The 21372-nt window shown below is 40.9% G+C and overlaps 1 protein-coding gene across 1 annotated transcript in view; it reads left to right on the plus strand.

The window, feature by feature from the left end:
* The window catches only part of PCSK2 (proprotein convertase subtilisin/kexin type 2), a 109179-nt gene that overhangs the window by 57124 nt on the left and 30683 nt on the right, over window positions 1-21372 (plus strand). Inside the window, exons 5-6 of the mRNA XM_055816508.1 lie at window positions 219-256; window positions 18277-18353. Coding sequence (XP_055672483.1) covers window positions 219-256; window positions 18277-18353 — 115 coding nt within the window. The remainder of the gene's footprint in view (window positions 1-218; window positions 257-18276; window positions 18354-21372) is intronic.

Genomic DNA, 21372 nt, shown 5'->3' on the forward strand with positions numbered 1-21372 from the left:
TAAATGATTGAAAATTCTGAGCTGGGACTGCACCAGAAATGGTACACCAGTTTAAAGGTCCCCATTTAAAAGCTGGAATCTCACTTCGATCAGTTGCATAATTTGCCTTGATCATTTTCCTATTGTTGCAAAGTTTTCTTGTCTTGTTCTGTGATCATAGAAAATCCTATTTGAAACTCTTAACCTTTGGTTTCTGTTCTGTCATTATCTTATTGCAGGAATTGATTATCTGCATCCTGATCTTGCATCAAATTACGTAAGTACATGCTGACCTTTTCTGTAAAATGTGGATTTTCTTATTGTTATAGTCCCTCTGCTACAAAATTTTAAGTAATGAGTGGAACAACAGTACAGCTGAACTGCTAATCTTACAGATGATAAATTACACACTGAAAGAAGCAGACTAAAAAGGGGACTGCCTGTGCAGGGAATGGAAAGGTGACAAGGCTTTTTGCGGAGGAATGACAGTGCTGCCTCACATTAAATAAGCCGCAGCTTGCACTACTGGATTTAGGACAGGAATGAGTAACCTGGGAATCGGCTTTAAATCCTGCTATTAAGATGCATAATTCACCTGTCACTTGGAGGGCCATGGAGCTGTGGGCTGTGGCAAGGCACGTATTAGCCTTTGAAACCTCCAGGAACAGCTTAATTCCTTTGTAACAGGTGATTTGATCCAGTGCTTCGAAGCGTGTGCAGGGCAGATTGTGTATTCTCAGCACATGCTGTGTCCATTGATTATTCCTCAAACCTCCCTCAGGCTTCAGACCTTCAGACTAGAGGATTTTTATCTTTCTTTATTCTTCCAGGCTCTCCCCAGCCCCACTGACGGTAGCACTCCTGTCCCCAAGCATCTACAAGGGCTCCCAGCACTGATGCACTGTAGGCTGCCTTAGTGGTACGCTGCCCTCACGCTGTGCTTGCAGGCTGGTGGGCAGCAGGCTCAGGAAGCTGTGGCTCCTTGCCAGGGGGGGTTGCAGTGTCTCTGCTTTAGGTCTTGCTATTCTCCTGCAGGCAGTGGCTTCCTGAGGGAAGCCCAGGCTTCTTCAGCTGAGCAACGTGGTTTAGTTTGCAGTGGCAATTTGATTAAAAGAAGACAAAGACAACTGGAAATTTTGGTTAAAACATGAGCCGTTCAGAGAGAACAGCTCCAAAATGACAAAGAGTAAACCAGTTATTTCTACATACTTGCAATGTGGAAAATAATAACACGCAGGATGAAAATCTGTTTGTTGTTGCAAATAGCAAAGCGCATTTGGTAGAGAATAAATGGATAAAGAAGGCATTTACTTTGGGCAAGAAGTTTGGGAAATAGCTGACCACAGACGTAAAGAGCAGGACAGCCAGTTTCACTCTTTGTGAACTGGTGTAATAACTAGATAGCAGCTAATTAAACCCTGTCCCCTGGCTGCAAAATTCTCTCCCAAGAGTAACTCAGTAGGCTGTTCCCATAAATTGATACAAATAAAGAAGTTTGTACAAGGAAGTTTGTACAAGGCGGTAATTTTCTTTGCAGGAATTGTGCTCCGTGTGCATGTTCTAGCATATGATTTGGGTAAAGCACGCGCTCTTCACTCACTTTTCAGCAGCAGGTGTGGAAAGAGTATGTGGGAATATTCTGGTTCTGAAAATCATGTTTTGAACTAACAAGCAAAAAAGTCTGTACACTGTATCTGATACAATAGCAAATTGTTCTGTTGTCAACAGTGAACCTAGGATCATGCCCAGAAACTAAAAGTAAGTGTCTCAGCAATGCAGTGTTTTCTCTTTTAATTCTAAAAATGTTTTGTGTTTGAGGGGTTAAATGCTTGTCAGGCTTAGCAGAAATGTATTGTTTTTAGAGTGGCAATAGTATTCTGGACATTAATGGAAAATGACACAGAGAATGACAGTGCACAGATACGATGCAAGGAAACCAGAAAATACTAGAGGTGGAGAGAAGTCTGAGAGTTCAGAAAAGAAACACTGGGATGAAAATTGGAGAAGAGCTGTCTGGGTACGGGAACAACAAACATTTCATGGCAGTCAAGAGAGGCTTGTGAGAAGACTGATCTTGAGATGAGAATCTGAAAAGGTTTGTGTAGGAATGACTTTGTCCAGGCAAGGAGTGGTCCAGTAGTGGGGCAATGATCAGGCTGTGGAGGGACAAAGAAAGATTGTCTGGCCAATGCAGAGCGCAGAATTGGGCATGGCTTGTGCAGGGCAGATCAATAGTCAGACACAGGAGAAAAGACTGAGGAGCAAGTGGCTGGTAAGACAGTCTTTAAAGGGCCAGCAGAAACCCCATCTGAAAGATCATAGTCTTAAAGGACATATCTCCCCAATGCTTTTAATACAGAAATACTAAATATGAGCTATCACATGAAATCTGTGGTTCTAGGCTACCACAGCACAGAGGGGAAAAAAGGGGGGGGAAAAAAAAAAAGAAGCTCGAGTTTGCGTAGTTTGTCTGTATTGCCTAACGTTCACTTTTAATCCTGTGCTGAATATACCAGAGGACACAGCAAGGAAATGTGCTGGTAAATTAACACATTATATGCAAGGTAACTGGTAAAAGGGTAAACTTTGTAACCAGTTAGAGGTGCTGGCACTTCCTCACACAGAGCCAGCTGCAGTTGCTGTGTCTGAGAGATGACTGCCTGAAGGGCAAGGTTGGCTCTTGCTCCTGCTGCTAAAATCCGCCATCTCCTCCCGTGCCCAGGTACAGAACAGCAGTTGCAGGGCTTGCTTCACCTGCACTTTGCCTCTCCTCCTCTCGCTACAAGGCTGGGCAGGCATCCTTGAGTCCTAGGAGGTCCTGCTCTAACAGCATCTTCTGTGTCTCAGAGAATACGGGGGCCTTTTTTCCCAGTAGGTAGTAATTTGGGCATGAACTAAGGACAAGGACTTAAATTCAACTGAAGGAAAAATCAGTTAGATGTAAAAATGCAACGCTACGAGTCTCAAGGAACGAGTTGTTAACTCAGTTTGAGCTGGCATAGCAATTGCAGTCACCTTTGTACAATTCCTACACTACACGTTTGGTGTTTCACGACACTTGCACCTCGGAGCAGCTTTCTTTTAAGTTATATTGTTTATTTTTAGGAAATTAAAACTTTACAGATTGTGTTTCTCAAGAGTGTGAATCCTGCATACCCTGGCAATCTCTGTGCAACTTGCTTGAAAATTGGGAGCAATTAGAAAGTCTCTCAAAGGTGGTGTCTTTGGCACTTGAGCATTTTCAAGTATAAAAACTTGGCATTGGTTACTCAGTTTAATTTGGCTTTTATGTTTTTGATTTTCTGGGTTTCTTCCTTGAATAGATTAATGGGTGTTAGCACTTAGACAAAATGGAGGGTCAGGGAAGAGAAAAAGAGCTTTCTAAAGAAAAAAATAATTTGTATTTTCTCCTAAAAATTGCTGAGCTATGACCTATCATATGGAGTGCACTTCTATCCATATTTTACTTTGCAGTTTCTGAGCTTTACTACTTAAATCATCTATTTCTCTTTTTAATGCACTTTATATACGTGGAAAGGAGTGTTCTTGCTCAGTCTGGATGGACTGCTTTCTCAGCACCCCCTCCCAGCTTGCTGCAGTATAGCTGCTTGCTTTTCTGGGATCAGGGGGTTATGGCAAAGCTGGAATTTTCCATTCTGCACCGTGAATGCAGAGAGACTCATTGTCAAACAATCAATATTTTCTTCCAAGCCTTGGAAACCCTGCAGAGGTTCAGCCTTCAGGAAATTATTTTTTTCCCCACAAAGAGAACCCTTCATTATGAACTGATAATTAAAAAGCTGAAGCCTAGTGTACTCCATGGTTTTCTTTCAACTCAGACTGTGCATACAAAGCCACCGATTTTCAGGACTGACTCCTGCAAGATACGGCATCTGAGAAAGAAAAGTGAAGTAACAAGGGCTGCGTATTAGATACATCTAATAAAAGAGGAGAACAGCAGCTGGGGGGGGGGGGTGTGTGCGTGTGTGTGTATACATTACAAATCTCAGTGCATCGTTTTAAAGAAAAATTTTAGAGAGCAAATGGAGCTTTGTTGTGCCACAAACAGAAACATAAGCTGATCTCTCTCTCTTACCAGTTTGTATTGTGGTACTTCTATACTTGGCCAGTGTCTGCTGGTGAAGGTCAGTGTAGCTGCATTATACCGTTTACAGCAGGAGGGAGCTGATCATCCCATGTAAGTGGGTTTGTCCCTGATCAGCAGTAGTGAGGAGAGACGAGAGACCACCAAAAGACTTGGGCCAGGAGTAAAAAATTCAGTGTCCGAACTCTGCCTGAAGTTGAAAGCTTGCTTAAAGAAATTGCGGAGGAAGAAAGAACAAGACAAGCATTTACTGTAGGGGAACGGGAGGTGGCTGTGAATAGGTAACTCTGTTACAAAGTACCGATACACGTGAAATGAGAATCGTGCGGCCATTCTTAGTAACAGATAGGAATGTAACATTCAGGTAACAAAAAAGATTTTGAAATCTGGAATGGCACATATTTAACTTGCACAAACCAACATGCAGTCATCCTAGCAGTGCTCTGTTGCCATCCTTCCCCTTTCTGTCTTCTCTGTAACGTGTCTTTACGGTACAGCCTTACGTTCCATCTTCCAAGGGTCCTTCCCAGCTGTCACTCAAGCTGTACACTGGAAAGGATTTGCTGAGCTAAAAAGGCCCCATGTAAGGAATGAGGGAAGATTTTCTGGAGCCGAAGTTTTCTGACATCCACTATTTCTTACTCAAAGGTGAACAGCAGGTAGCCTTACCTGTCTTCTCCTTCCACTTTGGTGACATCTCCAAACACAAAGCAGTCTCTCTCTCACAACTTTTGGTAACTTGTCACCAGCTAATTTGCTAACAGCTTCCCCCACCTTGCTGAGAGGCAGGCAGAAGCATATTTTTGGAATAATTATCTTATCACATAAGCAGTGAAGCAGAGAAATGTTCTACTTCTGTTATGAGCTGCAATTTCCATTGTTTGCTAGAGGAACAAAAACATTATTGAATAATCTTTACGGCCATGAAAGAAATAAAAAATAGTACAGGCAATAAATTAGATGCTGCAATATGTGCAGTGAAGCTTAGCAACAGCATAAAGGATCTTTTAGAAAGTCTGTGTTTCCTTCATTAGCGTGAATTTCTGAGTATTTCTTGGCTCTCCTTGCATGCTGCCAAAAGGACCGGCAAATTGTGCTGGAGGCCATGAGCCTGGTCTCAGTGATCTACCGGTATAAATCATCAGTATCTCCACTGAAGTCACTGGGGCCTAGTTGTGGGGTTTTGTAAGTTGACAAAGCTCCATTGACATCTACTGAACCGTGCTGCTTTGACCCTGATGATCTGCCCCACAGAAATCCCAGCTGATGTAATTCCCCGAGTCAAACAGAGTTCACGTATAACTGGTGGCAAGAAAAATGATACCCTGCCAAGACTGAAATTTGTTGGAAACCCTCTGAAGACCTTGAAAAGTTCCCAGTGTCTCAGCACTGTCATTAATATCAGCCCAGGGGATCAGCAGTAAAGCCAAACCATAGCAAGTCAGGTTCATACTTGCCTGGCATCAGCGGGTGATTTCAGTTAGGTATAGGAGATCCGATTCCTACAGCACGATTTTCAAAAGAGCCAGAGACTGCCATTTCCTACACTGCCATTCAAAGGGTTATTGAGCCCATGCAGTAGACACTTAATTTCAATAAACCTTTCCTGCTAATACATCGGTATTTTATGGGCAAACTCTGTGCTTGTGATTTTGCTAGTACCTATTTTTAGTTGCAGTGTTGAAGTATCACTTACATTATCAAAAAAATAAAGAACAGAATAAACTGCTTCAGATGCTTCAACACAGCCAGCACATTGGTTGGAGTTGGTTTTTTTTGCAGACAGGTTTTCTAAAATAAACTCTAGCATAACAATTTCAAATTATCAACCAAAACCTGGGATAAATTCCCAATACATCCTTCTACTAACACTGAAAATTCAGTAAGCACACTGTTTGATGCATGCTGTTAAAGCAGATGGTGGCAGAAATTTCATCAAGAAATTGTTGAGACAAAATGAAACCTCTCTTTTGCCAGGATAGGAAGATGGATCAAGTGTTTAAATGCCAGGCTGACGGATGCCTTAGCAACTGAAACTGATGGCCTTCTGCTGGGCTGTTTGCGCTGCTCGGGTGGCTTCATGCAGCTAAGGGGCTGGTTTTAGCATTTAGAAAGATGATTGTTTGGGACATGCAAGACAATGAAGTTTCACTGGCATACATTAGAAGTTACTGGGAAAAGAATGAAGTTCTCTGTTTCAGACTTGGCTATTTTTTTCTGTTGTTCTGTGCAGGATCAGCTTCTGGGCTCATCTCTCTGTTCTGTGCAATCTGGGGTTTTTCTCTGAACGTATGAAAGGCTGAAAAAGAGATGATGCCTTCTCTGATAAAATCAGCCAGGCAAATAAGGTTCTTTGTGTACTTGGAAGAGTGTCCTGGGTTTGTCACATAGAGAAAATGCTTTGCATCTTGGAAAACGTAGTGCGGTTGTGCAGACAGTCCTCCCCTGCTCACAACAGTAACTGGTTTTGCAGTACATGTCACAGTGGTGCTCGTGTACTGAAGTCTAAATAAGATGACTGCACAGCTGCTCTTCTCTGCCTTATAGCTAATTAATACAAGCACTGCTAATGGGAGAGAGAAGCCATGGTGCTATGTAAAGGAGATGTCAGTGTCTTCTTATTTTGTGAAAGATAAAAATGTTTTGTAATGGTAGACGTTATAACAGCCTTCTAGCTTTCAACTCAATTAAAAAGGTGGAACAGCAAACAGAATTTGAAGATGATTTCTCTGGATTATTTCGTATGGCCAGAGGGCATAGAAAGAGGCTTTTTCTGCAAAGGAGACTGCAACTTGTAAAGGAGGTGTGATTGCCTTAAGGAGAGATGATTTGTGCCCCATACAGACCTGTGTTTGCAGCTGAAAACTGGATTTCTCTCACTGAAAGATGTTCTGCTAACTGCTTTGCTGAAGCCAGTGTGAGAGATCTGGACCCTGAATGCTTGGCAAATTCTGGGCTTGGTGCTTCACGCTATCTATATAGCTGGAGTTGGTGCTGCTCTACTGATGTTGGTCTCTTCAGGGAGAGGCACTGATTTATACTGGCTGTAAAAAACAAAGTACAATTCTTTTGGAATCAATAAGATACTAATATATTGTAGTTGCATTTGCCCGAGATTATTTTCAGGGCAATGAATGCTACAGAAAGTTTCCAGCTTTATTCTAGATTAGAACCACCTAAAAGGGATAATCTTCAAGTTAAATGCGTGCCTGGTGTGCAAGCAACGTGAGATGCTGCCAAAGACACTTGCTTTGCAAGCTAAAGACCTCACATTGTCCGCAGCATTTATTTTTCTCTATAATCAATGTACTTAATTAATCAGCTGCACACTGAGAAAGTGCAAGGTGGCTAATTGCTTTAATCATTAAGCAGTGGTATTAATTTTCACTTAAGGCATTGTCAGTGGAAAGTAAATTAAGATTGCTGAAATGAGAAATGCACAGGAATAGAAGAGAGCAGATAAGGACATTTGTGCATCAGTTCTGGCTGGAGCTTTTGAAATTGGCTTGTGCCTCTCTCCAGGATTTCTCAAAGTAAGTTTTTTGGAAAAAAATTCTTCTTTTATTTGGGCAAGAAAAGTAGAGGGAAGATGTTAGTACTCACTGTTTGCCATGAAGGGACCTGGTATTGCTTTGTTTTGCTTTTTTGTTACTTCTCTTTCTGCATTCCAAAAATTAGCTTTTGGAACTGTCCAGAAATCTTCCATTGGAACAATATTTTTGCTGGTAAAGATGAGTGATTTATAAAATCAAGGTGTCCATGGGAAAATAAAAGTGAAACATTTCTATTTTGGATCAGTTCAACCTCACTTTAAATGTTTGGCTTGTAGAACATGCTGAATTAAAACAGCAGCAACAAAATCCCACTCTGGTGTGTGGTCCACTTGGGAGAACAGGGTCAGACACACACACAGTCCCCTGGAGGCAGTGCACAGCGTGTAATTTAAAACCAAGTTCAACTAAGTGAAATAAAGTGCTCTGTTTCCCCAAAGTGAATATACCACTTTTGGGCTTAAAAAAAGCAAAACCACTTTTGAAGATTTTTCCATTTTGAAGTGTTTTGGTATTTTTTTATATTTTCTGTTATTCAAAGAATAGTTATTTTAACCCTTTGTACTGTTTAAGACACTAACCAATGTAGAAATCCCTGAATATCCATCAGTATTTAAATGGAACTTAATTAAAATTCATGCTGTAGTTACATTTTGGCTGCCAAGGTATTACCAGGGAAGTCTGAATTAGATGGGGTGTGTGGGAAACACTAGTCCCTCACAAAGCTTCGCCTAAATTTCACAGGTGTTAGGGAGAGACTTTCAGGCCTAGTCATGATTTTGGCAGAGTCTCAAACCCACTGTTAACTAGTGGGCGTGCAACTGGTTTTAAAAGGAGAGTTTTGGTCAAGCCCTTTGGATAAGCCAGACTTGCAGAAGAGAGCAGAGAGGCACGAGGAGTCCGCTTTATTCGGTGAAACTGTAACAGCCTAAATACAGTAGATAAAGGTGCAGATGATCTCCAGTACTTTAAACACCTCTCCTTCACTGAGCATGTAGATTAATTTGGTTCATCTGAAATGAATTCAATTTTTTCTGTCCTGGCACTTCATCTTGGCATGGTTGCTTTGCACTGTTTGATTTTAGTTGTATACATTTACGTTCTTCGTATTAATATTTTACTTGTCAGTAGCTGTGTAGGTGGTGAAGATGTTTTTAAATGCCTGCCCTATTTCACATTGCTTTGATTTAAATATAATGTTCTTCTTTTCTGTTGCATTCCCAACAGAAGCAATAAGCATAATGTCTAATAAAATGTTGGCCTCTTTGAAGTCACTGGTAATTTTTCCATTAAGTTCAGAGCAATCAGAAATCTGGCAGATCATATAAATAACACATTTGTAGTGTTTCTTCTATTGTGTATTCCGTATTCTGGGTTTTTTTAATCATCACAGAAAGATGTATAGGCCTCCTAGCTTCAACTGAGCAAATAATACCAAGGGCTGTGGAAACATGACTGCCCAGGATAACACGTTTTACTGTAGAACAGGAGCTTGTATTTGATGAAACTTCAGCCATTTCCAGTGCTGTGTAGCTGTTGTTTGGTGAAAGTTAAATGGATATGGTAGTGCATACCTCTAGTCACACGTTCCCTGTGCTGTCTTTTCTCATAAGCTTTGATATAGATTAGGGATCGTTGGAGATGTTCTGCAGGCAGGTTGTGGTCTGGATTTTATTAAAGGAGGTGAATCTGTCTTTGAATATATACAAAGGAGAGCACAGAGGCTGTGCTACATTCAAGGGCTTAATAATTCCCATGCTAGCACACGTTTTTTTTAGAATTACTTCTTGTGAGAAACTAAATCACTTTTATTCAGTGGCACTTAACTCAGTTGCAGAATTAGTCAACAGTGATACCGTGTCTGACTGATGTAATTATGAATCTTTATTTCAGTCAGCTAATGGTGTCTAGGATTTTTCTTAAATTTACACATCCAGTAAATTACTGTGAAAACATTAGCTATGATCAAATACACTAATCTTTAAGAGAAGAACCTGTAATGATCATGTACAATTGAAAAGCATGAACACTTGCAAAATGTAGTGTGTGTGGATTTACATGAGAATGTCTGTTCTGAAGATCCTACCTTCTCTCCCTGAAACTTTTTATGTAGCTGTCCATCGGGTTTGCTAATTCCACATGGAATAAACAATGCAAACTTTTTAATGAATGCAAAAGCATATAAAGTGGTCCATTAAAATCCCTGAGAACCCTGCATGTCTTCACAGATAGTCATATTACTAATGCTCCCCTGGGATGCTCTCAAACTATGCTAATGAGGTTAGCATGCAACTGGGATAAAACAAAATAGATATTCAAGACCTTTTAACTTGAAGGCATGCAAATCAACCTGTGTTTGCTTTTTGTGACAAAAGAAATGTAAATAATAGTTTGTATTATGGTTTTTGATTCTCTTCTCTGAAATTTTCAACTCCTTTTGATTCACCTACAGTGTTGCTTTTATGTGCTCGTTCATCATCATCCATATGCATGCAATTTAGGTGAGTTGAGCAGTTGTTAACAGTTTCTTCTCTTGTCAGCTGAGAAGAAGGAAAATACCCAACCGCTTTTCTGTCTCATCTGTTCTTCCTTTCAGTTCTTTTGTATCACTAGAATAGCTCTCCCTGTCCTGCGCTCTCCCTCAGCACTGCAGACCAGGTCTGTCTGTTGTAGCTAACCCCCAAACCATCTAAGCCACTTCGATTTCCCTCTTTGGGAAGCTGCAGTTTGCCTCTTTTGTAACAATAGATTGGTGTAACCTGTTAAAGTGGTCATCCTGAATATCCTGCCAAATTTGGTTTATGCCATTATAACTGCATGTCCAGTATTCCTGCACTTTTCTGTGCAAATTGCTGATAATTGATCAGTTTTTAACGACTGTGACTGCACAGCCTTTGCGGTCACAAGAGTGATGTGGGTGTCAGCACCCTCTAGCCACGCACAGCAGCAGGGAAGTGTTTGCTCTCCCAGTGCACGTGGTCACTCTTCACCCAGACTGTGTCATGCTAAGTGACTGGATTCAAATGACTGCTGAGTTTGTATGGAAAACTGAGCTATAGATTTTCTTACAGTGACGGAAGAAATTATCCCTTATCCACCATTTCCCACTTCAGAGACCTCTATGCTGGGTGTGATCTGAACCCAGCGGGCTGTGTTTGGTGCGAGAGCCCATGGCAGATTTTGGTAGATTGTAGTCTGGGCTCATGGGCAGGAACAGGAGGGCTTAGCTCCCTTCAGTTCCAGCTCATCCCTCCAAGAGGCTGTAAGTGCTGGCCGCCATCAAAACACTGCCAACACAACCTGTGCTGCAGCTCAGCACCCGGCGTGTGTCTCATGTATGGACAAACTTGTCAGTTATTTCTTACAGGAATATAACAAAGAATAATGGACCTGAACCTCATTTCTCTGCTGCCAGCTTTATACCTCTATTGCTCTCTCAACTTCAGTAGGTCATGCTAATACGTAATCAAAGTATCTGAAGGCAGAAAAGATCCATGTATTGGCAAGGAAGTGTGTGCCAGGTTTTTAATAAAATGGAACACTAAAGCTAGATGAAACGTGTGTTCACAGTATTTTTCAGTAAAAGTCATTACAGTGTTTGTATTTGCTTTTATGATAAAATAATCCAATTTATCTCTAGCCAGTTAGATGCCAGGTTTTTTCTTCCCCCTCCCCCCCAAATTAAAGATATCAAGGAGTTCATTCCACAGCCTGAAACTTTAAAGCTTTAAATTTGCTACATGCCCTGAAAATCTTTAACAGTAACTAGCTGCCTAATTTATTTTTATTGTACTAATTTTGTTGTCTTAGCAATATGCCTCCCTATGAACATTCAGTACCCCTTCAGTATGTTGTAGGTATAGCTTGAAGATTTTTTTGCAGCCCCTCTGAAAATTAAGGAATGTTTGACTGAGCAGAAATAGGTTTCGGGTTTTTTGTAGGTTAACTTGCTGTTGCCTTCAGAGCTGTGGATCCAAGTAATTAACAACTGGTGATGTGCTTCAGCTTTCCTCCACATCAACTTGAAAATTGTGGAGCAGGCTAAGAATGCCAAGAGGTGAATTGTGAAGCAGCCTCTTTATTACAAGCACAAGTTCATTTGGCTGCTTGCTTTTTAATAAAGTCTCATGCCTGACTCAATTTCTTAGGCTTTTTCCTATGTCAGGTGAAGATGCAGGCTCCGGTGGAGGAAATGGAGAGTATCTCAATAAACTGGTTTTATTTATTAAAACTTTTGTTAGGAAAAAAAAATGTAATTCTCCACTACTTAAAAATTCTGCCCAGCCTAAATTTTCTTTGCATATTTGTGATTCTTTCTTTTTTTTTTTTTTTGTGTCCTCTTTGACTATATACCCCTGAGCTGAGCATTAGCAAACAGCTGCAGAGAGTTAGATGGCATTTAGTTGGATGTGTTTGCAATTCCATTTTGTTTACTGGAAAAACATTCAACAGTGTTGGTACCTACAAACGGAATTGATCATTTCTTCTGTTCTTTGAAGCTTTAAAAAGTTTGTGCTTAGATCTACCTGTGTGGTATACATCACCGCTGTACTGCCCAGGTGCTTTATGCCCATGTGAAATAAAAAGTTGTTTATCCCCAGCCTTTCTTTTTGAAGATACGTGCTGGAGAGCACCAGCCGGCAATGTAACTCATGCTGGTTTTCTGATTTGTCTGCAGGGGAAGTAGGAAGGAAGTTAGTGCTGAAAAAAACAAGAGGTTATGTGACATTGTAATGCCAAGTGATACGTAGAGAGGAACATCAGTTGCTTGACAAAGGAAATCTGTTCAATGTAGAGAAAGAACACAATGTAAGATGATCTTGGTGAAACTGTTTTTCTTCATAACTGTAATTTTAAACATAATGCTGTCTTAATTAAGAGAAATGTAAGAGTTAACATGAGACTCCATGAGGTTTTTTGGCCGCATTTTTTGTTTGTTTTTAAACCTAAGCAGTGAAAAAAGTTTCAGCTTTGCAAAATACAAAGTTACATCAGAGGTTGGACAGCCAGCCTGTCTTCCTATAAGTTCTAAGAACTGGAGGATTAGAATTGTTACTGCTTGTTATCTCAACTATTTTTACTATTCTAAATTAAGCAGTAGTCACCTGTTGTGTGTAGTCAATTTATCCTCTTTTGGCTGTAATTGCACTAGATTTGCTTTTGACCTAATCCCAGATGCTTGGTGAATGTTGAGGAAAGTGAAGTAACTACAAACAGAAATCACCATTGCAGTGTGCTCTGTACTTGCTCTGTCTGTGGCCAGGCAGGGACACTAGTGAATACCTGAAACTGGAATACTGGGAGGGCTTATGGGCACCTCAGGTGTTATTCAGGACCCAGCACACTTCTCTGCTCAATGCGTTTAAAATGATGCTCAATGTATTATTATTCAGTGACTGTTTTGAAAAGGACGGCGCAAGAGTGTGCTGCAGTCTTATCCGTTATTCAAGATCTGGCTGTTGGTGTCTGGCTGTGTCTTTTTACTTTTGTGATGCACCTGTAAAAATGGGGTAAAAGGCTGATGTTTCTGGAGGGAGATGACAGCATTTGCCGGCAATGAATTTGCTCTTTAAGGTTAATATTTTTGACCATGGCCCATTATTTTGTGGATGTATTCTCGGTCTCCACAAGGTCTTGAATGCAGCTCTGAATTTGCTGGATAGTAATATAGGATATGTAAATGAGTTCATGTAAAGGCAGAGCTATTTAAGAAGCTGCAGGTTTTTTTCATGTCCATTTAAAAAAAAATAATCCACAAAACAAAGCAAAATAGCGTGTTTCCCATGGCAGAGAGAAAAGGGCTTACTGTACTGACTACTGACTTAGCAACAGTGCCTCAGTTTTTCATTAGTGACCTGTGTGCCTTACAGCACCTCTCCTAGGAAAAATGTTGCCTCCTGGTGAGCGTATTCCATTTTCTTAAAGCTTGTGTGTACAAAACTGAATTTCATTTTTCCACATGACATTCGGTGTTATTTTAGAACAGTTCCTCTGAGATGTTATATGTTGTAATTTGAGCCCAGGGGTTTGCTCACTCTTTGGATCAGTAAAGAAATCAAACAGGCAAAAGGTATCTTTCTGCCTCAGCTCTCTAAGGATTTGCAGTTGCCTGAAGAGGCTATGACCAGATGCCACCTGTGTTAAAAATCTTTCTCCTCTTTTAAAAGACACAAATCTCTGGGCTAAATTCAGCAGTGCTTTAACATCATGAATAGAATCAGACTGTGACCAGTGGGACTTGTGTCTTTAATTGTTTGTCTCCTGGACTGGCATGTGAGCATAGGCACATTTCTTGAGTCACAGAGAAAAAGAGAAGTGTGTGTGAATTATGCTTCAGAGGCTTGTAAAGCCATATAAAAAATTATGGGCTTGCTGCATTATTCAAGGTACATAATTTTATTATACATCTGAGCAACACATGGGACAACTGATATATTGTTATTGTCATATTTTACATAATGAATGTTTTACACAGAAGGTTTTACTGCATGTATTTTTAAAAGTACAGGCAAGTTCTTTGGGAAATGTCAGTCTAAGATTATTTTTAAGGCAAGCAGAATTTTATACATAGGCAAAAGTAGTCTATTCATGTCGTGGTATATAAGCCATTACTTAATAAAAGATTGAAAGAATCTCACCCGCTCATCCAGTACTCTTCTGTTAGCATCTTATTTGGGGTAGTGGCTAGAAAGGAAAAATAGAGATATGCCTTAAAATACGATACCATTCCTTTCTGTAATAGCATTTTAATTATATAATAGACATTATTTATAAGTAATTGTGTATAGATGGTGACTGATAAACATCAGGTTCTAACTGCTTTGCAACAACAAACTGGTTTTGATTGAACCTGAGGGATAGGATTATCTCATTCTGGCACTGTGTGCCTAATGACTAGTCTAAGGCTGGACTGCAGTCTGTGATCAGTGCCTAAGATTGGTGGCTGGAGTTGCTCCCTGGTGAAAAAGACCAGGCAATTACCTTGAAAACCAAATATTAGACACTTCAAGTCTAGGAGAATTAACTGCCAGACGATTTTGCATTAAAACTGGGAACTGAGTCACCTGAATTGAAAAGCAAAGTGTTTTCATTTCAGTATGCCGTTGCAGATCCTCATCTGCACTGGTTTTGGTTGCCACCTCCTGGTTTCCTACCCTGATTAAATCCTAGCAATAAGTTCCCACTTGCTGCCTGATGGGGAGTCCAGCCTGTGGAGGAGAATGGTAGACCACAGATTTTAATACTCACTTCTCAAAACACAAGATGAAATATTCTAGCTATCCACTGAAGCAGTTCCCTTTTTGGTCCGGTGTTGAAACTGATTTAATTTGTCACTGGTTTGTGCTTTTAAAAAAAAATAATTAAAAAAGGTTGAGGCTTAGATGTTTGAGGATTTGATCTTTAAATTAGGAACCTGAAGCAGTCCATTTGTACTTGTCGCTGCTGTTTCATTGCCTGTTCCACTGCTTCCATAGTGTGGGCGGAATATTCCTTCATGAAGCTGAAACTCACTGTCTTTTCTCAAAGGTCCTAATGAAGATAAATTGTGCAGTCAGCAGTTGCTTTCTTTCCAAGAATTCTTCTTAATTTTGCCCTTTGTGGATGGTTCCTGCCACATTAGATATCTTTTTCCTTTGAGTGCAGTGATCCAAAATCAAGCAAGTAAGAGACACAGGATGTGGAAGAGTGCTGCAAACTTTGTTTATAGCCTGCCTAAAGCAACCTTTCCATAAGCTGACATTTGGGTTCATGGGACATACAGCAGAGCTGCAGTCTGCTGTAGGGTGGCTGAATCTTTCATGCTGGAATTCCTTTGCCTGTTGCTACTCTGGCTATGAGTGGTACATCTGCACAGCTAGAAGGGCTTTTCCGTGTGTAATTTTTGCACAAGGGAATTCTAGAGTGGTTGATAGGTACCACAAGGTGCTTGCATGTCTGATGATGTCCTGAAAATTCAGTCTCACCAGACCCACTGTGAGCTTAGGGTCTTCTATGTAAGTAGGACTGCATTTCTTCCAGATGGGAAAAAAACACAGCAGACCCGCAACTGAGTTTAAATTCTCGCCCGTACAATATTTTTAGAGTGAAAACAGAGCTTCTGACTGAATAAGAAACTGGCAATGTATTGAACTAATTGCATTTAGTACTGAGTTAGACCATACTTACCTGAAAGAAGCAATCTGAAATCACTGCAGCTAAGCTTAGTTATTTGCAGTCTGCATAGTTTCTAGGCCACGTCTGGTCCAAGGCAGTGAAGTTTCATTAATTTGTGATTGAAATGCATTTCTCTCCAAAGGTTGCCAAGCTAAACTCTGTGACAGAGTAGGTTTTATCTGCTAATTAAATTACTCTGAGAGAGTCATCGTTTCTATTTTGACTTTACTGTAGGATGTGATTCTCCAGCTTGCCCTGGTAGGAGCAGATAACTGCACTCGTTAATAAAGAACAGGACTGGATCTTCTGCTGACAAGCTCATTTTCTTTTATTGCCATGTGTTGGATGAAACCCGGCCCCTTGCACAAATCCTTGTCACCACTCCCCTGGACACTGCAGAATTCAGACTTGCTCTGTGGCATTAAGATGGGACGTCTGTGCCACGTGGCTTTTGTCAGGCACACTGGGTGAGGCCCGAAGGCTTCTAGCTCAAGATCCTGCCCCCAGCCGGTGGCCAGCAGCAGATGCTTGGGGACCAGTATGGTCACCTGGTCAGAGACTGTCTCCTGTCTACCTGATTATGGCCTCCCAGCTTCTACATTCACTGTTTCATGGACTGTTAGAGAAGGAGGAAGCACAGCATCTAATATCTCTTCCAGATTTATCTTCTGCTAATTTGTCTAACCACTTTTTTATTTCATTCAGGCTTTGAACCTCTGCATTGCTGGGGGACAGTGACTTTTGTAACTCATCACATGTTCTGTGGAAAAGTAGTACTTCTTGTTCACTACTGCTTCTAAATCTCCCCTCTAGTGATTGCTACGGATTCCTGCTAGTTCTTGCATTATGAGAAGCAGTAAATAATAACTCCCTGTCCACCTTCTCTGTGCTATTCATGATTTATAGACCACTGTCAGATTCCCCTTCTTTCCCTGGCTGAAAAGTCATGTTCTGGTTACTCTTAGTTCATACAAATCTGTGCCATTCAGAGTGCTGTATAAGCAGTTGTGGTAATTAAAGAGGTAAATTAAACACACCTGGTCACAGAGACTTAGAAGCCCTGCGAATTTGTGGCTATAGCTGACAATATTGGAAGGCATCTTCAGGCTGAAAATCAGGGCCTTGGTTTAGAGATACGGAGAGATCAACAAGGATATTCACCTGTGTCTGAGCTGAGAACAGCATCAAGCCGTGTGATAACCATTCTGCAGATCTCTGTGCCATTCAAATGCTGCAAACTGTTTATTGTCCATGCTGAATCTAAGCAATGAGGCTTTCTGAAATGATCACCCCAAAAAATCACTGTACAGTAACTTGAAAGATACTTACTTTTGCCCTCCAAGGATCAAGGACAGTGTTGTCCCTGTTTCATTCTGGCACAAGTTTGGGGGAGTTAGGAGTTTTGAATCCAAAGCCCAAAGACTTTGGTGCTACCAATGGACTGTCTATTCCTGTACCCCAGGAACTGAGAATCTGCTGAAGGGGAATGTTTTTAGGAGCGAAGCTATTCATTCACGAGTCTCAAATTATCTTCAATAGCATGCTCAGCCAAATCTTAGAAAGAATGCACGTACACATTAATTAAGAATTAACATAATTATGTTCCTTGAGTATAGTGTTTATTAAAATATAAACTCTGTGAACATACACTTGAGAGGAAGCTTCTAAATATTTTTAAAAGCTTAATTTCAGTCACCCTTTATTTATTTTTTCATTAAGAGAGAAGAAGGAAGATGGCACTTGACTTTCTGAAACTTTCCATTTGTTTCTCAGATTTAGCATCCGAAAGTTGCTGAGTGTCCTTAACTCTGCTGATAGGGCAAAATCAGAAACGATTAGATTTATATGAAAAGCAGAGACGTGAGCTGACATTTTGAAAAGCGCCTGAAAGCTGCATTTGTGAAGCTGTTCAGACAACTAAAGGACCAAGAAAATATGCAAAGGGATTTTCAGGCATATGTGCTGACCATTAATGCAGTTTTTACATTTGAATTTTGATAAATGTATGTTCTTAGGCATTGAAAGGCTTCTAGAAATCTGTCTGTTGTAGTACCACAAATGAGTTTTTGAAAAAATAATTCTATGTGACGGACTCAAGTGTGGTCACTTCCGCCACTGTTCGGGAAATGGGATTTAACTTTTGTCCTGCCACACCAAATAGCCCAACACCTATATACTGTTGTGAGTGTTGGTGAACGGTCCCTCGGCAGTAACCAGAGCTCTCACACCACCTCACCAATTAGCCCACAGTTTGGAAATACTAATGGTCTGCAGGAGGCTTTGAACTCCAGAAAGCATCTTTCCCCAGGTGGCTGGTGTGGGAAGTGGCACAGCACAACAAGGACTGGTTTGTGTCCAGATGCATCGCACAGAATGAAGTGGACAAAGTTTGCTAATGATTCTCAGCTCCCCCCTTCAATTTGTGTTCCGCTTTGCCCTGCGTATCTGTTTTTCTGCTGACTTACTGAACAACTTTGTGTTTTGCAGAATGCCAAAGCCAGCTACGACTTCAGCAGTAATGACCCCTACCCCTACCCCCGCTATACAGACGACTGGTTTAACAGGTAATGGATTTTGATCAGCCTACTCTTTGCTTTGCTTTGCTAAAGAAATTGCAGGTATTTCCTGGTAGTTGTGGAATGCCTGTTTTCTACTAAATTCAGGGGTTGCCAGAACAGAAGCTGCAGTCTCACTACTGCTTGAAAATTAGAGGTTAATTATGACTTCATGGTTTTTAGGTAACCTCTAAACAGAACCGAACAAACATTTTATAAATGAAGTTGCTGCTTCAGAAGAGTATATATTTAGATTGTTTGAACACGTAATAGCCACATACCTTTTTCTGTCAGCTCTCCTAGGATGTGAGGGTAACCCAGATCTGTATAAACTGGTTTCCAGTCTATCATGTCTGAGGCAGTATCACTGCTAATTTTAAAGGGAGTAAGCTAGAGACAGGAAAAGGCTTTGGAGGGAAAAAAGTCTTTTCACCTGTTCATAGACTTAAGAGGGCAGAAAAGCAGCATGGTGTAGAATGACCAGTTTAAAAACAATTAAATCATATGTTAAGTTCTGGATTGTCTGTCTTTTCAACTTGATTTAAGGACAGTCTGCATGGGTGGCATTTCAGGGCTGATTCAGAGTTATTTCTAGCTGTTGGAGGAATTGAAGTCCATGTACTCTACTGGGAACCTGTTCCATTGTGTTTATAAACCTGGAACCAACAGTGCAGCTGTTCTTGTTGTGTTATTGCCCCTGAACACACCGTGATTGCCCACAGCCCACTCCTCCTTCAGTGTGTTCTGAACTTACCCAGTTTCAGCAGGAGAAGGGCTGATCCTCAAGGTATGGTTTAGATAAGAATGGCTCAGAACAAAAGGCTTCAGATTTTGGAAAGTGTGGCTTTTTTGCTTCCCTAAACTTATTTTTTCTTAAAATGGAAGATGTTTCAACAGCTCTTTAAAAAACATGTGTGCCCTGAGTTCTGCATCTGTCCCATGAAAAAGCCCTTTCTGTCAGGCTCCTAGCAAGATGCTACAGTGGGCAAGGGTGCAGAGTCCAAGGCACACCTATAAGGTGTGTTTATACCCGGTGATCTCTGCATCCAGCATCTCTGGCTCTGCAGCATACTCCTCAGGGTCTCAGGTTCTAGCTTGGATTTGCAAAAATGGTTTCAGGATATTTTCGATGAAATTTCCAAATGTATTCTGGATGTAAACATAACTGATGTTGCAAGCATTTACATGGCAGCACCACTGAGAATTTGAAAACTTCTAAATGTTTCAGGGCTCAGTCTTGGTGCTTATCAGAAAATATTTCAAGCCTATTTAATGTGGTTTTCATCTCTAATTTATGTATGGATGGTCTCAGAGTTTTGTATGAGGGTTTTGTTTTTATTTCTAAACAAATTAATTTCAGTTCTGTCAGAGTGACATAACAAAGAAGTGGAGCAGCTGTGCTTCCACCTCAGACACAGGCTTCCTGGAACGGATCAAACAGATTTAGGAGCTGTTATGTCTTCCTTTGTAGTCCTGCCATTTTTCAGCCGAAGCAAGATGCCAATGAGATTTCTCCTTCATTTCAGGAAAGGGCATCTGACACTTTTAAACTAGTATGAATCCAATTAGTGAATGGAAAGTTGGAGAAAGACTAGGGCTCTAATTTGTGAAGGTCTGCTGCCTTTCTCACTTTATTTATGCAAAGGATCTTTGTAGGAGAAAGGTATCACTTAGCTCTGGAGCAGCACGGAGGAAAATTAAATTTAGCTTTAGTGGGTAATGGTAGCTTCTGTCATTTTCAGTGTGGAACTTCATAAAACTAAGTGTTTTCTGCCAAGCCCCATTAACACTGATTGTGCTGCTATCAAGTATTTTATAGTGGGGCACAGTTTGCAGTCCTCACGTGTTCTGCAAGGTGGCCCTGGAGGCAGAATTACCTCCTGGAGTCTCATAAAACGGGCCTCACGCATCCTGGATGTGGCAAGGGTTATGGTCTCTGGCCCCAGGTGCCTCTGGCTAACTTCAGACACCCAAGTGAAGAATCCAGGGTGGAACAGCATGGTCACCGGTGACCCGATCTGTAATCATTGAGAACAACATGATTCAGGGTGGGTTTTTTCTATTTATTTTCTTGAGGGGATGGGGAGCTCAATTCAGGAGGAGGAAAACAATGCAGGATTTGCTTTGCAGGTTTCTTTCGTTATTCTTTCCCAAAAATTGGATATCTAGGAAGTATAGCATTCATTGTCATGAACCTTGAGATTTCTTTGGTGAGACAGGGAATTTTTTGCCTTGCAAGGTAAATCATGGGAGCAACACATTCAGTAAAGCAGCCCTTTCCTTCCTGCATGATTCAAGAAGGCTTTGCAAGATTTCATGTTTTCTCCAGGCTAAGATGCAAACCAACACACCATATCCAGCTGTTCAGGAGTAGTTGTGACTATGTTTTATTCTGTGCATTTCTTTGCTATGCTGTTAATCAAGCTGATGTGCTCATATATAAGCTATTGTCATAGCTTTTGACTCCTGGATTATTATTACTGGTAGGTTACAACTGTCTACCTGTGACACAGTCTGTCTATCCATATGTGTAGCCGCACAGGTGCGTCTGGGAAGAGAGTAGTTACACAGAAAAGCCATTCAGAGAAACCTGCAGTAAAGGCTCCGTTTTGCTCAGTTTGCAGTCAGTGTTATATCTCCCATCGAATTTTATGCATGCAGGAGAATCGGACTCAAAATAGGATAGCATAATATCCCTTTTTCCATAAAGAATACATTTCTATGTGAGCAATTCAAGTGATTTGTGGAACAAGAAGCAGAGGACTGTTCACCAAGGGGCTTTTGTGAGCTGCCAGCTGCATGTGCAAAGTGTCATTACACTTTAAGAAAAAAAAGGATAGGTTTTTGCATGGAGTATTTCATTAATTGCAGCTGCTATGCTTGTAAGCACAGATTCCCCTTCTACTTTGTGCTTTTTAAGGCTTCTGGAAGCACTTTGGCCTTTGCATCTAGCAGCTACTGGCCTATGAAACCAAGCGGGGTGGGTTTTGGAAGGGGAGAGTGTGGTGCCTTAGGCGGGGAATTGCAG

The sequence above is a fragment of the Falco peregrinus genome, chromosome 11, assembly GCF_023634155.1.
Source record: "Falco peregrinus isolate bFalPer1 chromosome 11, bFalPer1.pri, whole genome shotgun sequence".
NCBI classification, from domain to species: Eukaryota; Metazoa; Chordata; class Aves; order Falconiformes; family Falconidae; genus Falco; species Falco peregrinus.